The 22,968-nt window shown below is 35.9% G+C and overlaps 1 protein-coding gene across 1 annotated transcript in view; it reads right to left on the minus strand.

Annotated features, from left to right (window-relative positions):
* LOC118271785 (uncharacterized) overlaps nucleotides 1–22,968 on the minus strand; it is a 59,429-nt gene that overhangs the window by 9,463 nt on the left and 26,998 nt on the right. The window contains exon 2 of the mRNA XM_050693764.1: nucleotides 969–1,186. Coding sequence (XP_050549721.1) covers nucleotides 969–1,186 — 218 coding nt within the window. The remainder of the gene's footprint in view (nucleotides 1–968; nucleotides 1,187–22,968) is intronic.

Consider the following 22,968-nt stretch of genomic DNA (forward strand, 5'->3'; position numbering starts at 1 on the left):
AAAAAAATAATAAAATTTGACTGCACGGTTGGTGCGGTGGCTGGGCAACCGGCTGCGAGCAACGTGTAGCGGGTTCGATACCCGCACGGAGCAACTCTTTGTGTGATCCACAAATTGTTGTTTCGGGTCTGGGTGTCATGTGTATATGAACTTGTATGTTTGTAAACGCACCCACGATACAGGAAAAAATCCTAATGTGGGGCAACGTTTTTTTAAATTAAAAAAATAATAATACTTGTTACTTGTCAGAGTGTCGCCACAGTAGTATTAGTGTATCACATTTGCTTTTCGTGCCAAAATTATGGAACCAGGGGTAAAGAATTGACCCAGGGCCAGGGTAGGGAAGGGAAGGTATTTAGGGATGATTAAGAGGAATCTCTCAATTTAGAAGAATCTCAGCTATCCCTAAATGGCTAGCAATGCTCTTTTAACTATGTCCTCTGGGATGCAGTGTCGATTTTTAACCTGGGGGCAGTTGTCCCACCGGCAACGATTGACGAGTAACGAGTAGAGCTAGAACTAGAAACGAGTTAGCGAGACGCGGGGAGCGAGTGCGTAGTTCCGATATTTGTGTAGCTCGGCTATAAGCGAGTATGCGAGTGTGGCGGGCGATTACTCGCATCACTACGATACGCACTGTATATAAATGACCACTCGTTGTTCTCTCGGTGTGAGTTCTAATCGCTTGGCGAGTGTCGCCTAGCGAGTGTTATCTTTCATAGCTCTTGTCGCTCAGCGACAAACTAGTGAAGCGAGTGCTCGCCGGCAGTGTGAACAGTCAGCGATCAACTATTTGTATATGCATCTTTTTTGTTTACACGGAAAGTATATCTATTGTACGTTTCTTGAGCGAGAAAATAGCCGATAGTTAGTCGTTTTCTCGCCGTTGGTGGGACAACTGCCTTAAGGTGATATGGTAGCTCAATACCTGCACTATACCATAAAAAAAATGCAGTAGAACAACTTACACATGGGCAACTCTAGGAAAACCTCCGTAGCACTTTCCTGCCTCCCTGTCAGCAGTGGTGCAGGTCCCTCCTTGCTGGGAGGTCTGCTCGAACCGCGCGTGCATGTCATTGTTGTGGAGGATGAGGAGCTCGAAGGTGTCTCCTGGTGGCTTCACCACACTGGCCGATGACAAGGCTGCCAGCGCCAGCACTACTGCTGTTACTAGATACCGCCCGTTCTGTAATGGAAAATAGTCATGTTTAAGAACGGATTCATACGAATCAGTTCAGTATAATGATTCAAAGTCAAATCAGTTTGTAGGTAGACCAATGAGGTGCTATTTTTGTCAAACAAATTTGAGATTTTTATTAGATTTTTGTTGTTAATGTTTAATTTGTATTTAGTTTCAAGTATTTATTTCCTCCCAATATTAAGTCACAATTATGGACCCTGTCGGGCACAGTAAGCAAGTACATAGTTTAAAAGTTTTATAAAATAATTCTAAACGTGTTCAGTATTTTCAATAAAATTGGACATGCTATATAAATGTCTAATTTTGTCCCCATAAGTATTGAAATTTAAGTTTTTTCTAAATCCATATACAACATATTATACACAAAAATGATAGCCTGCTCTTTAATTGTATTTAACAAAACAATACGTTTCATATTAAGGTATAAATGAGTGGTCTACATGGTTATTCGAAGGCCATAATTAACGACTATTCGACACGCTGTCTGATGCAACACGACGCGCTTGTTAAAACGAATGGAATGAAGCGCTCCAATCCATCGAATTTGACTTTTAATGATTACATTGAAAACTGTTTTACTGAAAACAAAATGAAGAACGATTTTTTGTTTGTTTTGTATTCGATTTTTTTGTTACGGATTCTCTTTTGTTTTTAAAAAATACAACAAGATCTAACTTTAAGTGCCGTACTCAGAGTCATTTAATGGTTACTTAACCCAATACTTAGCAATTGTTTTCGGTACAAAATAGTTACTAAGGAATAGTTTAAGTAATCATTAAATGTCTCTGAGTGCGGCAGTAAGATAGTGAGTAAGAGATCATGATTAAGAGAGTAAAGGGTATGAGAAAAAAGTATTAATTTATTTGGGATTCAGTTAACATACAGGATTTGGAACTGATACATACTCGTTATGCGATTTGTTGATTTATCGAAGAGGGATATTTATATTATGTTAACACTGAACCCTGTCTCCATAACTTTATCAGGTTGAGATTTATGGCAAAAACAATAAAATTTGTTAATGTCTACATACCATCCCCTTATAAAACCAATCAATACAATTATAATAATATAAATTAACTACAATAATACTCGTAATAACTTTAAAAACGCACGTATTTATGCAACGCTTACACGCTATGCTTACGTAAGCATCGATAAGGCTAATTTTATTTTTATCTTAGTCATATAGATCATGCGTAATAAAATTGAGAGAGACATTTGAATGCAAAAATATAATAATTGTTTTTATCTTGTAGGCCTGACACTTATTTGACCTTTAATCAAAACAAGGATTTGTAATCTTTTAACTATAATTTAACAGTAGAACCAATCTTATTCCGAAATCTCTAATGAATCTGGTAAATTTTTAACATACATACATTCGATAGAATCAATGTTAAAAAACTCTTTCTGTTACCAATTTCGTCTGTTAGTTGATTCAGAAAATGAAATGACACCTTTAAATATAGGCACAGAGAGATTTTCACTTTTTACTGATTAGTTACGAGCTAAAACATTGGTTGATTTGTTAGACATAGTATAGCCCTTAATCTCTAAATAAATGCCTTTGACCTTTCCCTACTAATACAGATATACATTCATACAATCTTAAGATGCCACCAGAGCTGCGGACTATCTAGCGGGTTACCGGGGCGCCGGCTCAAAGCAGGAGTAGGAACAGGGTGGATTTTAGTCAGTAAGAGTCTGACACTCTCTCGCCTCACCCAACGTGGGATAAATCATTACATTGGTGTCCTAAAAAGGTATCTAAGCTACATCTTTTATAAGATTTTGAATATATCAGCCTATAAGTGGCCACTGCTGACCAAAGGCCTCTTCTCACATGGAGAAGGTTTGAGTACTAATCACTAAGCTTGCTCAATGCAGGTTGGCGATTTGAAACTTATGATCAGAAATTATAAACCTAGATTTCCTCACGATGTTTGCCTTCATCGTTTGTTAGTGGTGTCTAAATAATCTTAGAAACTACATATCACTCGGAAAATGTCACATTGTTAGGTAGCTCATGCATAAGAAGCGTGCCCCATACGAGTCAAAAATGCAGATTGCGAAAATATGATTTAATGAAAGTTTAATAACAACTTATCTAAACACGTATACACACTAACTAATGAGAATTCTAGTTAATTTGACCTATGTCCAGTGTATTAGACTTGACTGACAGATTACTATTAGTATTCACATAAGCCAATAATTACAGGACCGGTTATTGCTAAATCTGTACATATAACGTTTCTAATCATAGCATATGTAATTATTATAAGCGATGTACACAACATTGAAATGATATACCTAGTACCACAGCTAGTACTACGGAATACAGAAACTAGGTTTTTCTATCCCCTTGCCTATCTAAACCAACTAACATCTGTATTTTTTAAATAGCCTCATAACCAAGCAATGTAACCAAAAAATTGTATTGTGAACCTTATTGGAAAAGAGTAACCTATGGAGTTTTTTGCTCGATCTTCTCCATAGAAATCTATCTTTTAGAACGAGCAAATAGCTTTATTAGAGGATTGATCAATAGACTGATACTTTAAAACGTTTAGTTTGACGTTCAAATGTGCCTTCCTGGTCTAATCGAATGGTTTTGACATAGTTAGGTTATCAATACCAAAAATATTGGTCGTTATGTATCTCTTTCAGCTTTAAAGATAAATAAGATAAAACCAAGTCTCAATTGAAAATCTACGTACAAATTGTAACTAATAGCTGACTTCCTTCCACATCATAATACGAGCTGCTAGTTTAAAAAGCAAAGTTTTACCCTCTGAATCATTTCACAAATGAGAGCTACTAACTATTCACTCTGATTGCGAACCTTTTCCACTCATATTTGAGCGTCCATTGCAGTACATGATGGTGATATAGACATATTTTTGTGTGCGTTTTATCGACGGACGCACGCAGTTATCCAGTTTTGTTTGGGCGGGGTTGTTACCAACCGTGATATATGTACATAGGTATACCTATAGCAGCGTATAGTGATGGGTAGCGCCAGCCAGTAGCAGCGTAGAATACATTTGTCATAGACTCTTTGCGAGTATTAAGAGTATAAGAGCCGACTATGGAAGCCGATTATGGACTGACTGCCTCGTTGGCCAAGTGTGACTGCCGGACTGGCAAAAGTTCTCAGTAGTATCACGGAGTCTGGAAATGTGCCCGGTATGTGGCAATAGGCTCACCACTTATTACATAGGACTTAATCATAAATTGTGAAAAGTGAGTGTACATTGTACAGTGGCATTAAGTGCCATAATGTGCACCTCTGCCTACCCCTTTGGGGATAAGAGTCGACTATGGAAGCCGATTAGGGACTTTAACAGCAAACTGAGACGGAGACTGAGCAGTAGCGCTCTTTGATCAACTTTGATTTGTAATCCGCTTGCGAACATTGAAGAATAAGGTAAACCTTTTATAGATGAGACCCGTAGTCCAACGGTGAACTGTTTAAGTTTTATTGAATTGACTACATTTTATTGAATTGACTTGTCGAACACGACTAACCTACGAAATAAAATAAAAGTAACATGAGTCACCCGTTAATACACCAGCCACCTGCAAATAAAAGTGCCGTCAAGGTCGGGCCGGTTCCAGATATTAGCGGGAAGAAACAGACAACAATTGTAATGGAGAATGTTAACGTTTTTAGACACGTGTGTATGTGTAACTATGAAGCCCTCGATGTAACGAATTGATTTGTTTACTTAGTTTTGTCGTACAATCAAAACTGACCAAATTATCATCTAAAGTTTTGATGACTTAATTTCTCATACAAAATTAACGTTGTACGGTGACGTCATAGTACATGTCATATATTTATTTTTTTAATAATTATAACTAATTAAGTGATAACCTACTACAGGTTATCACTACAGGTTATCACTACAGGTTATCACTTAATAATGTGTGGGTATTTTTTTTATTTACGTAATATTAACATTCTCCATTTTGGTGTAAGTATCGTATGTAAATACATGTACATACGATACTTATGCATGTAGTAAATAGCGGATGTTTCTATGTTGCAATTAGGAACTTCGATTTTTTTTATTAGACTAGATTGATAGTGTTCGCACACACTGTTGTAGCTAATCAATGTACTACTGTTAATGTACATTGATTTTGTAATATAATACAGTTTGAATAGTTCTTAGTCAGTGAATATCTTAATTCAGACTTGTGTTTAGTGTCATTAGGTTTTAATTACCTCGTTGATTGAAATATTTTAGACGTTGTAACATTTAGCAGTGTCAGTGATCGGTTATTACTACAAAATGCTTATTAGGTAAGCTTATATGGTGTCCTTTTTATGGGAGGAGGGGGGGGGGGGTCATCGAATTCACGCCTTGGGTGATGCGAGAGGGACTCTTGTCCGACTCTTACTGAATAAAATCTACCCCGTTCCTACTACTGCTCTTAGAGCCGGAGCCTTGGTAACCTACTACGTAGTCCGCAGCTCTTGTGGCGTCTTAAGATTGTATGAATATATAATTATATCTGTCCGATCTTCTAATGAAGTTATATATTTTATACTATATCTAAAATTCAACTAATATCTTGTAAGTTTTCAGTCAGTCAGTCAGTCAGTCAGTTTTCAAAAGGCTTTGCAATAACAATATCAAAATACCAACAGATGACACTTCAATCCTAAATCATGACTGTTTCAATGATCCTTTTTATGCAGGTACTGTGCTATGCAATAGTTATGTGGCATACATTGCCGGTTGCGTGGTCACGTACGCAATCAAGCGCGCACTGGACCCGCAATGAATCCATTCTTCATATAAAATTCCGCACGTTTCATTTAACTTTGCCATATTTTTGTGGATATCGTCGTATGTATTGAAGTTTATATCATTTTAGTAGGTAAATAAGTAACAGTATGTGGTACTGACAAGGTTGGTAAGCAGAGTTCTAGTTGATCAGAAAGCAGTACTAAGGTCTTTGTTACCGGAGCTGTGGACTGCCTAGCGGGTTACCGGGGCTCCGGCTCGAAAAGCAGGAGTAGGAACGGGGTGGATTTTAGTCAATAAGAGTCTGACTCTCTCGCCTTACCCAAGGCGAGATAAGATTTATCTTCATTGGATGATTTTGCGCAAACCCCTTTAAAAAAGGTCTTTGTCAAATGTGTAATCCTTAGTTGGCTTTAACGATATTGTTACGACTGTTTACAGTAAGAGTATTAGTTATTTTATAGTATCGCTACTTCAAATACATCTCTGCCTACCTTTTCAAAGTAAAACAGTCGTGATGTTACGTAGTTTTATTGGCTGTTATGGAAAAATCAATAGATGCGACGGAAATGACCTTTGCGCGGTGCTGGCCGATGAAATAATAATGCTGCATCGCTCGCGGGCTCGCTGGTAATGAGTTCAAAAAGGTTGATAGGTATATACGGCTACACGTGCCACTATACAAACCAGTATATCCTGGTCTCCTTTTGCACAATCTTTCGCACATTCGTCATGTCAGTTTATATTGGTTTCGTTCACATTGAAGAGTTGCCGTATACGCACGGATGGATTTCGAAAATAGTGCTAATGATGTTTCTGTTGCATTCTCTATTTAGCTCACAAATTGAAGAGCTGTACGTATGTTAAACCCAATCAAGCTATTGTTGAACTGATTCAAAATTTTGTTTGGAATGAGTAAAATGGAAACTCAAAGACCTCCATATAGGATCGATGGACGAGCAGACGGAACACCTGATGGTAAGTAATAGCCACCGCCCATGTGCACCCGAAACACTAGAGGCTTTGTAAGTACGTTGTCAGCTTTTTTGGGGTTAGGAATTTAGGGATTGTTGGGGAATCGGGGATTGGGCCTCCTGTAACCTCACTCACACAACGCAACACAAAGCAAGTGTTGTTTCACGTCGGTTTTTTTTGAGGCCATGGTATCATTTCGTTCGCGCCTTCGTGCCGAAGCATGGCTATCCCACACTTTTAAACACTATATTAAACCCACTATGGATTTGGAACCATATTAAATAATAAATCGTAAAATTCATTAAGAAGAAATGTATTTAAAAATCTGTTACTAATGTCTAAGTGACTGACAGACAACGTATAGTCAGAGAATACTATAGATTGTAATGTCTATCGACCTTTGGCTTCGGCTAATGGACCTAGAAAGTCATTGACGTGTAGGTTCCTTGGGGAGAGTAGGGGAGCACTAAGAGGGGATTTTACATCTACGGGAATTTGCACGTCTCAGGCAAATAGCAGATACTGATTTATTTCCACAATAGGTTATGTTCTGTAAACTAAATTATTCGTATTATTTGAGTAATGACCTAACTTGTACAACAAAAAATGGCTGTGACATACGGACGGACGGACAGACATGACGAATCTATAAGGGTTCCGTTTTTTGTCATTTGGCTACGGAACCCTAAAAATGGCATCGTTTAACAATTAAAATTCAAATATTTTTAAACGTCATAACTTAAAAAATCTAGCAAGATCTGGCAGGATTGGGAAGAGGGGTAATTGGGCCTCCGGTAACCTCACTCACATAACGAAAAACGCAAGCATTGTTTCACGTCGGTTTTCTGTGAGGCCGTGGTATTACTCCGGTCAAGCCGGCCCATTCGTGCCGAAGCATGGCTCTTCCACACTTAAACAATATTGTTAACTTGTCGATATCATCTTTAAACCTAAGTGTACACTGTATGAGTAGGTAATCACGTCATTCTTTTATCGGTATCCAGTCATAAAAATGTTTGTCACCTACTTTTAATATCTTATTATGAAGTAATCGGTTTATTTATAGATACGTTACTGTTTTTGTTATAATTTTTTGTGTTTTGTTTTTTGGTGCATCGTGCCCGGCGCTAAATAAATATTTTTTCTTTCTTTCAAATGCTCATGTATCGGATTTATCCTCCTATAACGTCTCAAAACGTCACGAGAGCTATAATAATAAAAAGAGTGGCAATGAAACTAGTTGAATGACGTACGTAGTTTAAGAGTGACAATTGCTTAGCCATTGATCCATCCGATCCGTTGCACGGCCATTCAATGAACTCAATTAGAGAACAATCGCTCCTTTTATTTTGTCTACTTAAATGTGGTGAGTTTCTACGTATCTATGTATGTTTGTGCACCATTATCTCGCGTTTGGCTGAACCGATTTTAATGCTGTTTTCGGCATAGTATTTTTCAGACTTAGGTGAAGGTAAATTACCTGATTTTAGGTAAATTACCCGATTTAAAATTCTAATGATTAGATCTAATGCTTTAAAATAATTTACATAAAAAAATTGAGATAGTAATCTCTATTGTTGCAGCGATACGATACTATGGATATTTCAAAACGATAAATTCAAAACTAAAACCTATTTGGTACGAGTTTAGAATCAGTTTGCTAAAAATACCTATCGAATGTTAAAAATATTACCTTATGCAAAAAAGCCCCATGGTTATCCGGTGTAACCTAGTGAATTGAATATTGGTAAAAAATATTTTGAAATTCTTTTTAAAATGACGCGAAACATCCGGATTGCCGATTTGTACCTAAACGTAGAACCTACATAGAAATACGTAGGTGCGTAGCCTGTACAAAAAACAGAATTTTGTAAATATTTTTCAAACATTTTATTTTTGCTTTTTTGTGACTCTATATAGTTAGTTTTCGGTTTTTGTTTTGGTATCAATATAATATGGAGGCTACATATATTGGAGGATGAATATATTTCAGGATCTATATTAGAACTAGCTGTTTTCCACAACTTCGACCACGTAGAATAATTATTTCTGACAGAATCTAGTAGTTAGTAGGTAACTACCTGGTAATAAAAGTCTCGTCAAAATCGGTCCAGCCATTTCAGAGATTAGCCAGGACAAACAGCCAGACAGACAGTCAGCTTGCTTTCTGGTTTCATTCCTAATCTTCTAATCAATTGACGGAAGATTTTCTGTAACGATACTCATTGTAACTGTCTGTTTGTCCTTTCAGCGATTACAAAACGCAATTATTCTATTTTGTTTCAAAAATAGCCTATAACCACCCACGCTGAATGCTTTTAAAGTTTCGACCTACGCAAAATGTGCCGTACCTACACAGCTACGTATGTATGTAGGTAGATAGGTAGGTAGGATTGTTACATTTATGAACGGAAATTGCACCAACGCAATGGCCGCCCATCGACCCAATGGATATCCCGGTAAAAAAGTTTCCACTAAAATCTATGTTGGTACCGATATTGCCGATATCGAAAGCCAATTCGGTAAGCTAATTAGTTTTTGATTGAGTTGCAAATTGGCTAGTTTTAAATGTAAGCCCGGTTTACTCGTTAGCGTAGTGGTTAATATAGGCTGGTTTCCTACTAGTCGAATTCAATACTTTTTTCGAAAAACGATATTTTCTATGAAATAGTATGTTATGACGTCAAATAGCGGACTTATTTCTAGAAAATTAACTAGAAAAACTCGACAATTAAATTGAACATCAAAATCTAGATATGAAAGTGTGATTATTTTTGAATATTTTATTGTATTGAGAAGTCAAAATAATTTATTTTTGACAAAGGAAACTACCTGATTGTTGAGCAGTTGCCAAAAACTTCTTGAATGTAATCATTTCCTTTAATATAGAACTTAAGCATGCAATTCTATTCCTAGGCATAAAAAATACAGCATACAATCAAACCATCTGACATCTAGTTACGTAGGTACGATAATACGTCTAGCTAAAATAGTGTACAGTTAGTGCAATTATTTTCAGTTTCCGAGGGCCTCGTCGACGTGGAAAACAGGGAGTGTCGTCCGCTTCTAATTGAAATTGAGCCCTTCAGGGATTATGGCCGTGATTGTACCTACCCCGGCCAGCGCATTAGTCTGGCAGGAGTGAACGAAATGAACGACAGTGGAATGAATGATTTAGTGCGTCATTCCGTTTAAAATTTTACTAAAAATTGACGAGTGGACGGTTTGGTTTATTTATGCTTGTATGGTGCTGTGTTGTGTGGAAATATGTAGTTGCTTTTTGAACACAATGATTATGTTTTTTTTTACATAACGGACATACGGCTCAACTGATGGTAAGCAAAAACAATCGGCGTCGCCTGTGGACACCCGAAACATCAGTGGCGTTACAAGTGCGTTGTCGGCCTTTTGGGTGTTAGAAAAAGGGTTGTTGGGGAATTGGGAAGATTGGGAAGGGGCCTAATTGGGCCTCCTGTAATCTCACTCTCACAACGCAAGCGTTGTTTCACGTCTGTTGTCTGTGAGGCCGTGGTATCACTCCGGTAGAGCCGTGGTGGCTCTAACACACTTAAACGTTTAAACAATATTGTTAAAGGAGGATGCAAATCCTCCTCCCACCTTAATATAGCTAATACCATGTTTAATGAAAAATAACTCCGAACAGACTAAAATATGGACTGAACTTTTATTCAGCTCAAAATTACCTATCCAATGATGACACATAGGTATTGGAAGTGGGAAACTGGCATCCTCCTTTGTCGAATATAATATGTACATTATGCTCTAATGTACACTGTATGAGTAATCACGCCATTCTTTTGTTGGTGTCCAGTAATAAAAATGTTTGTGACCTATTTTTAATGTCTAATTATGAGGTAATCGGTTTCGTACCTACTCACTATTGTTTTAATAACAGATAACAGATTAAACTGTCGTGACTACAGCTCATAATGTCTCTGCTGTTGATCATATAATTGAGCTGATAAGCTCTCCAATTGGACAACTACTACGCATCATAAATGTTCAAGGATTGATTTATCAATATAAATCATGAAATGTAACCGACATTTTCTATAACTTACTGAAATACTACTCAATTTTAAGTTGTACTTAAATATCGTGCTCTCTCTGTCATTTTATAAAGAATTGATAGGGACAGAACTAGTTTTGAGAGCGTCTTAAAATTGAGTAGCGTTTGAGTATTCGGACATAAACCTTGTTGTTAAACATTAAGTTCGATTGAGTATCGACGTATAAATATGTTACCTATGTGGCAGATCTTACTAATACTATTTTTCTGACTATTCTCTGAAATGGCTGTTGACTACTTAACCGGACTATCCCTAGGGTGGCCTCTAACAAGAAGTTAAGGCCCCCAGCCAGGGCAACTAAAGCTAAGATTTAAAAACTAGCTAAGATTTAAAAACTACATAAATCTTGTTGTTAAACATTAAGTTCGATTGAGTATCGACGTATAAATATGTTACCTATGTAGTAGCAGATCTTACTAACACTATTTTTCTGACTATTCTCTGAAATGGCTGAACCGATTTCGACGGGACTTTCCTTGAGATTGTAGCTTATGCAGTAACTCCTTACTTAGGTTACTTTTATCAGTCAAAGTCCGTAATCCACGTGAGCGAAGTCGCGGGCCTTAGTTAGTATTAAGGAAATTTAGTACATTTTTGCTTTTCCATACTATTTTACCGGCATTTTGATTTTATGGCGGTACGATGTCTTATACATATGACGTAAATACCAAGTAATAAGCAATTTCCTTAAGAGGCGTTCTCGTTGTAGATGGGAAGCATTGGAGTAGAAATCGTATTATCTATATATTATTAGGTAATATAGTTACTTGTAGCGTCACATAGTTAAGCGACATTAAGAGGGCTTAGTTTTACGTTGAACGAAAACGAAACGAGACCGCGTTCGGCGCTTTGATTAATTGGTTTACTTGAATCGGCCAATCAGGGCGCCGAACGCGCTCTCGTTTCTATTAGGTACTTTAAGCGTAAAACAAACTCATAGTAAGGTACAGAGTACTCAAAAATTGGCGAAAAAAAACTTTGTATTATATGTAGATAGGTTGACGAATGCATTCTATACATATTTTTAGGAATTACGAAGTTCAATGACGATTAAACAATGTACATTGTTTACATTTTTAAATAATAATATGAAATCCAGTTACATGGACCCCCTATTACAAAGTATAGCGGCATTACGTGTCGTAATGAACACCTCTGCTTATCTCTTTTGGGGATAAAAGGCGTGACGTTGCTTTTTTTGTATAAAATTCACGGTTACTGATTACTATTAGTCCTTAACAAGCCAGATAAATATTTTATTAAGTACCTAATATTGTGTGTTTCATGTTATGAATCTTCCCCATCCCCATTCCCGAACAACAAACCTTAAATTCCTAACACCCAAAAGCCGGCAACGCACTTGTAACGCCTCTGGTGTTTCAAGTGTCCATGGGCGGCGGCGATTGCTTACCATCAGGTAATACGTCTGCTCGATTATCGGCATGACTCATAAAAAAAAATATGTAGTACATCTTTATAATTATGGTGCAATCTGCAGCAACTACGTCATCATCTTTGCGATAATTATAGATATTTTATGATCCTAACACCAATTTATTAGTGTCATCATCGCCTCAGTACAAATATAAAAGGAAAATTTAACTGTATTTTCTGTTAGGAAAATCCATACGGTTAATATATCCACCACGTGGGTTCGCCCACGAGTAGGGTTGCCAAATGGCCGGGATATCTGAGATTGTCCTGGAATATCGTGTGCTGTCCCGTGTCCATTAGTTTTACTTTGCTGTCCCGGAATGAAATAATACTAGTATTTTTTTTTGCATAAAAATACAATACTATGACGAAAAGTTAAGTCAAACGTTGTAACGTGCTCGCAAGTCGCGACGGGCCTTAAAAAGTTACTTGCAAAAGTTGATAACATTTAATATTTTAATCTTCAAAAAATAAAAGGTTTTTCTTCATTAACCTCGGATGGGACACCAAAGCTCAGATTACGTTCGTGGCCCTAGAAATGTCCGGGAAATTATCAGTCTGGATCTGGCAACCCTACACACGAAGCCCACATGTTTAAGGAAAACTCACGAATTAACACAATCGAAAATATACATAGCAGACAGACATACATACATACATATCGTCACGCCTTTGATCCCCGAAGGGGTAGGCAGAGGTGTACATTACGGCACGTAATGCCACTGTGTACACCCACATTTCACAATTTATATTGTAAGTCCCATGTAATAGGTGGTGAGCCTATTGCCATATACCGGGCACATTTCCAGACTCCGTGCTACCACTGAGAAATTTTCGAAAAACCGAAAAAAGCCCAGTAATACTTCGCCCGACCCGGGAATCGAACCCGAGACCAACCCCTTGCCCGGCAGTCGCACTTGCAACCACTCGGCCAACGAGGCAGTCATGAAAGACAGACTATGAAAATGTCACATAAAATTATATTTAACTGGTAATCATTGGGTAGAGTACTTTCACGTGTAATGGGTAAATAGATATATTTAGACATCGGCCAAAAACCTTGACTTTTTTATATCTTTAGTTGGTACAAATAGAATGGAGATGCTCGCTTAATTACATTGAGAGTAGGTATATGTAAAGTATTTTTGTTTTGTCTATTCAACTCATTCACTCTTGACAAATTCTGTATTTTACTCTCACAGAATGAGTTTGTTAAATACAGTAGGTATTTGTCAAGTCAATAGGGAAGATGACTAATTTTATTTTAATGTTTTCTTACGCAAGATAGATCTATCGATTTGAATTATCGCGTGACGTCACTTTTACATACACATATTCACTTTACGAGGTACACATTTTTTATATGGAAACTTTGATTCGTTTTATCTAAGTATTGTTATCTTACGTGACAAAATAAAACAAAAATACGTGTTTATTATTTTTTCATTACCTAACTGACGGACTAAATAGATTTTTATTTTCAAACTCCGTCATCATCCCAATTATAAGTAGGTAAACCAAAAATTGTGATTAACGTCAATAAAATTGTAAGTAAAGGGGCCGTTTAAAAGGTGTCATTAACACATTGGATCCTCGACAGTTGACAGTCTTGACAGTTTTTTGTCGGGAGTTAGTCTTAAGAATGGTCTATTGTTCTTTCATGTAATTGGAAACTGTAAAAAAAAGGGATGAAAATGAAAGCGAACCGCCTTTTAAATGGTTTTATTTAGCCTGACCCGTTTTTTAGTTTAGATCTTTAGTCATTGGAATTGGACACTCTTCCTGAAGACAGATCGACCTGATGGTACACACTCTTAATCTAGATGACCATACAATAAGGTACAATCGCCATACATGGCCCAGTTTCTAAAAAATACATTTGTGTTAAAATGCCAAAAACTCTACTACATTTTTGGATATATATCTCGATTTTCAAATAAATATAATATTACAACATCCAAAATGTTTTTCTTTACTTTATTAGTCTGGAGGATGTTAAAAGGCTTTAAAATTAGGTGGGCCTTATTAGGCGCGTTTACCTTATTATAATATATTTTTTCCATAAGTACTTCCATTATGGATATCAAACGAAAGGGCTTTTATGGTAGAATAGAGTGTGTTGAAACCGTTTGACATAAAAAAAAATATGGTTTACTTGCTTTGAATTTCGGTTTATGGCGGCGCCAAGCGATTGTCTATTGACCACTTCTCGTGAATGACTCTGAATAACTTTGGGTACAAGTATTTTCACATCCATTGATGTCTATTATTGAATGAAAGAATTCGAAGAATGAAGGTATAATTAACAACCATTTTGACACATTTTAACAATATTTTTACTGCCGAAAAGGATTTTTTTTACCACCGTTTAATTTTGTATACACAGTCTTGTGTAGTATTACGATTCTGGGCGCTGTGGTCCAGTTTTTGTATCTTATGGAGTTAATAAGTTTCTGAGAATCTCAGGTAGAAGTTGCGTGAAGGTATTCCATACAATTAACTAAAGTATTGGACATGGAGGTTCAATGAACGTTATTTGCTTTTTTATGCAATGTCTCGTCTCATTTCTGAACGATGGTTAGTTATTTTGGTCCAGGATTTGAAGATGACTTTGCTGTTTGAGTTAAATAATTGTTTGTTGTGTAACTTATATTACTGGTGTTATTATTTGGTTGGTTGTTTGTTTTATATTGTACTCTGTTTAAGCTCTTGTGTTTTTAATACGAATATGTACGGATAATATATCACTTTAACTATATAATGTATGAACTTAAGCTGTAAAATTATGCATGTTTTCCAGTAAATAAATAATTTAGCCATAGAAGTAATTAATTGTGAGATTAAGGACTTGTTTCACAATATCTGGATAGCCTCTATGTATCCTATAACTTTGAATTAAGAACGTAATTTGTGTATCAAATACGTTTATCGGGCATATAAGTGAAGGTGGTGAAATAGGCCCTTAGTTAATCAAAATTGGATCGAATCACCCATGAATTAAAGTAATGTTTCTTAAACCGGCAAGACAAATGATTGATTAATAGGTCACTTTACAATAAATAGACAGAGAGCCATGTACAGATAGGATAAAATATACAAATTGTGCAGAAACGGAACAAAACAAAGACCTTGCGACATTTCAACCTTTTAATTGTAAGTAGGTATGTACTTGAATGTTTATCTTAATATTAAGTATTTCGTGTTTTTGATAACATTATCGTGTTCATTACACCAGATAAGCACGCCATGCAAATTTACATAGATCTATTATCTCGTTTGCCGTTTTGTTATGAACACCTAATTTAATGTGAATTCCGAAAAACCGAATACATATTTAAGACTGCCATTAATTTAGCGTTTGTAGGACAACTGATATCTTCACAATGAAATGCAAATGTGTGTAACCTCCTATCTACAGTTTTATTAATAGTTTCGACAAGGCTAAATAAAGTAGGTTTTACGTAAATATATAGTTTATGTATTGGAAATTAAGGTATCATTTCCCATTGTGTGGCTCCGTACAATTGAAAAATTAATAGGCGTTACGAATAGACTTTCACGGACGAAGCCTTTTTCGCCGTCTAGGGTAAAAGGCCGTATAGCCATTCCTGTTTGAAAAGGACGAGAAGAGATGCCTCAATTCCCGTTAACTGTTTGTTCAATGAAACCGAGTTTGGGGCATTTACCTCGTGTGCTTTCTGTGGTTAAGCACCGTTTGAAATAGTGGCTCCCGAATACTCAAAAGGGAAATCAATTTCAACTGCCCATTTAACTTACGTCGTCTCCGTCATTGCGATGTGTATTGTAGCGGTTAATATTTAAGTTATAGGATTAAATGTCAAAGCCATTTTTAAGGGTGTTTTTCCACCAGAGATGTGCTACGTAGCTATGCCAGGTTCCATCAGAGATGATGACTATGTAGCTATACTGCGAGTATAATAGCTCAGCTATGAAACTATGTGACTGTTTCCCCTGATACTAAGCTATGTAGCGGTGCGAGTAAGGCGTGCAATGAAGATGCGCCGCCGCGCTGCAAACGCACATAGCTACGTCATTCTTTTGTTTATGTAAGTATTTATTTCGTAGTGCTTGACACGTAGTCACTACGTGTCGTAGTGACGCATAGGTCGGTAATAAGACACTCGATTGGTGGGGGAAAATGCATTGGAGTAAACAGTTGACTACTTTGAAACGTTTTTCGTGACGTCGCGGTCCATCATGGCGTATGTTAATAAATTGGTAGGTAGTATGACTAACGCATGAATACTCAAACGCTACTCAATTTTAAGTTGTACTTAAATATCGTGCTATCTCTGTGATTTTATAAAGAATTGGTAGTGACAGAACTACATTTGAGAGCGTCTTAAAATTGCACTAATGATCTGTAAATGTGTGCTATGTAATGTACATTCTACAATTATTTTAAAAGTAATTGGAACAGAATTATTTACTGTTTTACGGTCATCTAATACGTAAAGAATTTATCTGATACCAACTACGTCCTACGTATGTGTAGACTTGTGTTTAATTCAATATTTATCTCATGATTTACCACTTGATAAAATATCAAATTAACACTATCGTTATCTGCGACTACAATAATGTAAATAAGATTATTATGCTAATCAAAAAATCCTATGTATTGTTGATTAATGTAATTTGGCACACAATACTCCGATACGGGGGATTTTGTTGTGTTCCAGTCTCGTCCTTCCATCGTTCTCCAGTATCACCAAAGTTGGCGTTAATAAGAATTCTAAAATGGTATGCCTACTACTTTGCACGGACGGACGAGTCGGAAATGAAGTTTTAACGAAACTCCGTTTCGTCGATCAATTTATTTAGCCTTATTAAAATTTCGTCTCGTACACTTAAAGAATACGTTATAACCTCGTTTCGTCACTTTGCACGCGATTAGTCATCATTATGTTGAAAATCAGCGAGGATCACTTGTTAAACAACACTGTCTGTCTACTCATGATTTCGCGCCCAACATTCGTCGGAAATATTATCGCTAGAATAACGTGTTGTGCATCTCGTCACACTACTCCAGCCGACAACCCGACTTATTTTTATATAATAGAATTTCTTATGTTTTAAAGTCATTTATTTCGATACTTTTAGCAATTATCCTCATTAGATTGTCGTTTAATATCGGAAGCTTCGTACATACTAATATTCTCTTTATTGCACCAGTAGTTAATCATAATAATTGTGACCGATTTTAAGCTTAGATAAGGCATATGCAAAAGCGAAAGATATGGGTAATCTTTTGATATGTTAAGAGCAATTAAGGTTTAAGGAAGTAATTAGGATCGTATGGTATGGTACCTATTGTTTTGGATTTTAGTTTTAAATCATGAATAGGGACAGGGTAGATGACAAAATTTTTATTTTAGGTAATCTTGTAGTCCGTCTTGTAGATTATTTTAAAACGTAAGACACACATTTTTTATTTTCTGAAACAAATACCTACTTTCGAAGATATATCGGTTTTAAATATCGCGTGACGTCACTGCTATGTACAATTTATATGTAAAAATGACGTATGTATTGCTCCCACTCCTAAATAATTCACGTGGGTTAACATTTGAGGAAAATAAGTGGGGATTTTACAACAAATAGGTATGCGGAATTAGTTTCTAATTGGTTTTATATTGGTTGATTGATTAGATTTACGTATACACGATAAAGACGTGGATACTTATCTTATCCTAGACATAATTTATAGCATTGTTGAATAGCATGATGTGTGTGTGGTACGGAAATGGGAGTTCTTTCATACGCATGTTTCAAGTAGCTCACGCCTCTATACTTGGTACATGATAAACCAATCGTTCACCGATATTATAATGTTATTTTATCAGTACCCTTAGTATGAGTTTGCTTTACGTATTACGTATTGCTTTATGAGACCGAAACGAGAGCGCGTTCGGCTCTCTGTATCATCAGTATGAATTTGCTTTACGTTTAAACTGATCAAAATTACTTATGACACTTTCCGTCCAACTCAGAGTCATTTAATGGTTTCTAAACTCAATCTTTAGCTATTTTTTTTAGAATAAAATAGTTACTAAGGAAGAGTTTAAGTAACCATTAAATGTCTCTGAGTGCGGTAGTTTATTTTATGAATCATTTGCATACATACATATCCTCACGCCTGTCTCCCAAGAGGGTTGGCAGTATTCAAACTATGATATGCCAATTACTACGAATCTTACATAGGACTTTTGCTTCATCAACAGTCCTAAATTACTAGAGTTACTAAAACACCAGAGTAGTAAGAACTAGGTATAAGGCAAATTATGTTTGATTGTATATATTACAAAGGTATAATAGTATTATTAGTAGGTAAACGATATAAATAAATGCTATGTTTAGGTTTAGACTTTAGACTAGTGGTCTAACTACTTTCAATACTGCTGCAAGCGGGTTTAAAATTTTGGTTATGCAATGTTTTAATTCTAATATTGTCCACTGGGCTGGATAATGGACAATATAAAATATAATATTAGACAAAAATCATATGGATTCATATAGTGACATTCAGCTTTAATTTAATTCGTATATATGTATAAACATATGTATATTACAATTGCATACAGTAGATAATAATACATAATAATGTGGATTGCAAATTCATGAAATTATTATCAATGATCGAATTAGCCAGATAATAGATAACGATAATATAATAATAAGCATGCGATGGCTTGAATAAGTAATTAAGCTGTATATGTGCGCAATCAATTCGATATGAATATTTAATCACTATAAAAATGCAATTATTGAAACATCAATTATATATACGGTAAAGGACAACATCGTGAGCAAATCTGAGTTCATTATTTTTAGTCAGTCAAAATCATTTATTTCAAATAGACCAGGAATACACTTTTGAACGTCAATGCAAATATAATAATATTAATAACGCCTGTCTATCGGTCAGTCCTCTAGTGAAGCTATTTGCTCGTTCCAAAGTGTAGATTCCTATGGAGAAGAACGAGCAAGAAACTCCATAGGTTACTCTTTTTCAATCAGATCCACAATACAATTCTTGGTTTTAAGATATAAGTTTTAAGTCACTTATCCGCCAGAGCTGCGGACTACGCAGCGGGTTTACCGGGACTCCGGCTCGAAAAGCAGGAGTAGGAACGGGGTGGTTTTTAGTCAGTAAGAGTCTGACACTCCCTCTGGCCTTGCCCAAGGCGGGAGAAGTCATTGGATGATTTTCCACGACCGCTATTTATCACACAATACTCGTAATAACAAAATATTTTATTAAGACAACAGAAAATAGTATATTGTAAAGTTAGATTGATGATGATGATTTTGAAGTTGAGTAGAAAATTGTCTTAATGACATAGGAAGAGAATTAATTGTCTTTGAGTACATAGGAGAAAAAAAATTGGCGAAATGGAGTATAAAAATCTATCTTATTTATAAAATCTTATCTAAAATCGGACAGGTACCATTGACCTTTTCCTTTCCACGAAACTGAACTTCATCAAAGCCGTTTTCAGTTCAAGGCTGAGTGCGTGAGTACATAATAATCTCTCTTGGTACTATTCCAAACGCTTATTATGAATGACAAAGATCTATGTACCATAGAAGCGACAGTTTAACGACCTATTTTATCTACGCACAAATCAATCATATCAATATAATTCCAATGTACAGACCCATGTCCTGCCGAGGACACTTCCTGAATTTTAAATCTCTGTATGTTTCCTAATAACAATTGTTGTCTCTCTCTTTTGTAGCATTTTGACAGGTGTTTGATAGAGACAGATAGCGTGTTAAGTTTGATGTGTTTCTAAGATCAATGGAAGAGTTCTGAAGATAATTAGTTTGCGTAAGTACTAAGTCTAAGTAAGGACCTATTTGAAAGTAATGATTGTTGTTTGAATAGATACGATCAATGTTTTATTTGGTAGCGGAGTAAAATTCTAAACTTTGCATGTCATGCGGTATTGATAGTCAGTTATATTTAATTTGATAGAAGACCGTATCTGGTAGGGAATACCTAGGAAGCATAAAAGTATTCAGATAACAAAAAATGGTAAACAAGCAGATAAATCACGGTCAATGTTTTCGGTATTTTTCAAGGACGCGGACGACTCATTATCAGCCATTGGTTTACTACGGAGATGATTGACCTTTATATTTTAGGAATTACTTTGTTTCATAAAATTTTATTGATACTGTTCACTGTAGATAAACTTCTATAAACAAATTCTAGCCAAAACATCAGTTTTATCCAAGTCCAATCAACACTTTAAAGACACGAATTGTTGATGCCCGTTGCAGCGTAGAATACATAAAAAACATTTTTAGGCAACATATCGACATATTCCAACTCTGTGATTAGATTTAACCATCAAGTAAACTCGCTAATCGCTAGTCGATCTAGTTTGTGGAGCGAACCTTGAAAAGAGAACTCGATTTTATAATCTATCTTTTTATTCAATTATGAACACCTAAGTAATCACTGAGAGATTGATTCACATTGAATCGTTAATGATATTTTAAGTAGATGCTTTATTATGAAAATTACGATCTGAATAAACTAAAAAATAGAAAGATCGGAAAGCTAACATCTGAACGAGATGTTTGCAAAAAAGTTCCTTCTAATTACTAAGTAGATGTCTGAAAAAAACTTCTGAAAACAGTCGCAATAAACCGAAGCAATGTAAGTGCTGTTGAATCTCTAGAGCTTCGAGAGTTGAATCTCTAAAGCTGAAAAATTGCTTCCTCTCTGAAAATGTAAAATGTTCCTTAGTAAGTACAAATTAAACGCTTTGATTTCTTAAGCTCTCTTGCAATTTGTACCCTAAGGAGATAAAGATAGAGTATAAAGTACTAAGTTCGATGAGGTGTACTAAGGTATAGGTATGCTTGCCATAGTATGTGGTTGGTGGGTTGTCTATGAGCTCCGGTGGGTGTCGTATAATTAAATTCTTAGAATACTTAAAGGAATTCGAAATACGGGTGTATGGGCTGTTGAATAAATATTTTGTTTGCATAAAAATTTGAATTAGTCATAAGAAGTAACGAAAAAACAGACCAAGTGCGAGTTGGACTCGCCCATGATTGTTTAGATAGCAGCTGACAGACTAATAGCAGTGCATTATTATATTGTGCAACCGTGTGTTAGGTAGCAGCAAGTAGATAACTTATATAAAGACTTTTATTCAAAATACGAGTAGCGGTTACCAGAATACATCAACCTACAAAGTTTCATCTGTGTGGGTCCAACAGTTTCGGAATAAATGGCTGTGACATACGAACGGACGGACGGACGGACGGACAGACGGACAGACAGACAGACAGACATGACGATTCTATAAGGGTTCCGTTTTTGCTATTTGGAACCCTAAAAAGCAGAGTTATTACGGAAATATAGTTTAAAAATGCAATGTTTTCCGTGCTATGGGCTTATAAGGAAAAACAATAGGAAGTTAACTAAGAGTCTCTCTCTCTCTCTCTCTCTCTCTCTCTCTCTCTTCTTTGTTTAGTTAAGGATTTTAAGTACGAGCTATTAAAGACAGAAAAACTATTTGTAGGGGAAAATGGAAAGGAAAAAATTAAATGACTGTATATGGAGATAGAAGGATAAAAGAAAAACTTGATTATAAAGAATGAGGAGAACGGAAAAACACATTTCAAGAACGTCACGTAGATAACTTGAAACAGAAAAACTATAAAATATAATAATCAATGATAGGAATAAGTAGCTTATTAGCCTTAACTTTGAAGAACAGAGAAAAGAAACGGAGACTTCCTTAGTAGGTACTATATTTTTTCCCGGGCAATACTAAAATACATAAAAAAATATGTTAATATTAGGGATAAATTCATGTTCTTTAAACAAAGACTGCGTTTCATAGTTTTAAGAATAGAAGTAATTTACAAAATGTTCTCCAACATGAAAACGTTCAGAAAAGTTGATAGTTGTTACGACTGTGTATGTTATGTCTATCGCCAACTTTAGGTAAACAACACGAACTTATTCCGAATGAGATAATTTCTTAATGTATTTAAGTGTTGTACGAGCAGATGTCCGGGCAAAATATAATACTAAGGAAGTCTCTGTTTCTTTTCTCTATTCTTCTTCAAAGTTTAGGCTAATAAGCACTATCTATTCCTATCATTCATAATAATAGATAGTCACATTGACATAAATAAATAAAAAAATATAACTTTCGTGAGACAAACTATATTAATTGTTATGTTTTTCGGCTTACTCATGTAATTATTTGACAAGGAACTCGAGCCTCTAGCATGGCTTGAAACTAGTCACTCGACTAGTTTCTCGACAAAATTTCAGCAATCATTGTGCCGAATCGTATCTGCCAATGGCCTCATAGCCAAAAGCCTCGACCAACACCTGAGTAGGCTAAGGTAGGCGTAGGTTAGACGGTTGGCTCAAGAGCCTGATGCAAAAGGCAGTACTTCTGGACACGGCGCGTATTGTCCGGAAATTCCTCTCTTTTGAACCCTG

This window comes from Spodoptera frugiperda, chromosome 5 (assembly GCF_023101765.2).
Source record: "Spodoptera frugiperda isolate SF20-4 chromosome 5, AGI-APGP_CSIRO_Sfru_2.0, whole genome shotgun sequence".
Lineage (NCBI taxonomy): Eukaryota > Metazoa > Arthropoda > Insecta > Lepidoptera > Noctuidae > Spodoptera > Spodoptera frugiperda.